The sequence below is a fragment of the Antrostomus carolinensis genome, unplaced genomic scaffold (genome assembly GCF_000700745.2).
Source record: "Antrostomus carolinensis isolate BGI_N321 unplaced genomic scaffold, ASM70074v2 scaffold35384, whole genome shotgun sequence".
Lineage (NCBI taxonomy): Eukaryota > Metazoa > Chordata > Aves > Caprimulgiformes > Caprimulgidae > Antrostomus > Antrostomus carolinensis.
Genome location: NW_010310679.1, coordinates 2,684 through 3,811, shown reverse-complemented (window position 1 = coordinate 3,811; position 1,128 = coordinate 2,684). Strand labels below are relative to the sequence as shown.

At 60.0% G+C, this 1,128-nt stretch overlaps 1 protein-coding gene across 1 annotated transcript in view; it reads left to right on the top strand.

Annotated features, from left to right (window-relative positions):
• The window catches only part of PATL2 (PAT1 homolog 2), a gene marked incomplete at its 5' end in the record, with an annotated part of 5,847 nt that extends 5,020 nt beyond the window's left edge, over positions 1–827 (top strand). Inside the window, 3 exons of the mRNA XM_029084631.1 lie at positions 38–152; positions 229–378; positions 788–827. Of these exons, the coding sequence (XP_028940464.1) occupies positions 38–152; positions 229–378; positions 788–827 (305 nt within the window). The remainder of the gene's footprint in view (positions 1–37; positions 153–228; positions 379–787) is intronic.
• Positions 828–1,128: the final 301 nt, after the last annotated feature.

The following is a 1,128-nucleotide window of genomic DNA, read 5'->3' as shown; positions in this document are numbered from 1 at the left end:
GGGGTCCCACCACTGCCAGCTGTCTGTGACAGTCCTCCTGGTGCCTCCCTGCAGTTTGGGATCTCCTTGCTCTACTCCTTGATGAGCCATGGTGAGAGGCTGCTGTCCTCTGACGTGCCGCTGGAGCCACGGAGTGGGGACTTTGAGACCTGGTGAGGGGCTGTGCAAATGACAGGGTTGGGGTCCCACCAGCTGGTGGGATGCTCACCCCTTCTCTCCTGCCCCCAGGACAGACACAGTGTTCCTGGTTGCCCGAGAGCTGTCCCAAGTGCCCAAGGCCTCTCTGGTAGAGCCTCTCTTCTTGCCCAGCAACCTTCTCTCACTCTTCTGCCGCTACCTGGACAAGCAGACCGTCCACCACCTGGAAGCCAAGATGGAGTGAGTACTTCCTGGTACAGCTCCCTGCTTCTGCCAGGGACCCCTCAGATGTGGTGGATGGCATCAGGGCCTCACTGCTTCTGTCCCCCTGGGCACCCCGTTGGACACAAGTCTCCAAACCTCCACTTGGCTGAGCTCATCCTTATGGCTTTACTCCTGGTTTTAGTGACCCTAGGACTGTGCTGCTGGTGCTGGGTTTTGTGTTTGCATCAGGTTTGCCACACCGTGATGGCACGTCCCTCTGGTTCGCCCCACCATGATGGCACGTCCCCCATGGGATGAACCGAAGTGGGGATCCCCCCAGCAATTTATCCAGCAGCTCTAGGGCACCTTGGAGTGGTTGGGCAGGCAGGTTTCAGGCAGCATGAATGTGACAACCTGATGCTCCAACCTCATCCTTTCCCTGCAGATGCTCCCCACTGCCGTCAGAGGCTGCCATGCTGTGCTGAGCCCCAGGAGCCGGGGATGGGCCAGCGGTGCCAGGAATGGGCAGGGCCCAATGCCATAACTTTGAGTTTCAAAGCCAACACTTACCCTGGTGCGGGGCACCCTGGGTGAACAGGGCACTGGCAGGGCTGGCGCTCGTGGCCTGATGCCACCCTGTCCTGGTGCCTGGGAGCACAGCACAGGGAGATGGGTAATTTATTTTGGCCTCGCACCCAACAGTGCCAGATCATGGCGGGGTGTTGAGGTGGGGTCTGCACAGGGGCGCTGGGAGCACCTGGGGGTGAGTGACTTTGTGTCCAGCAC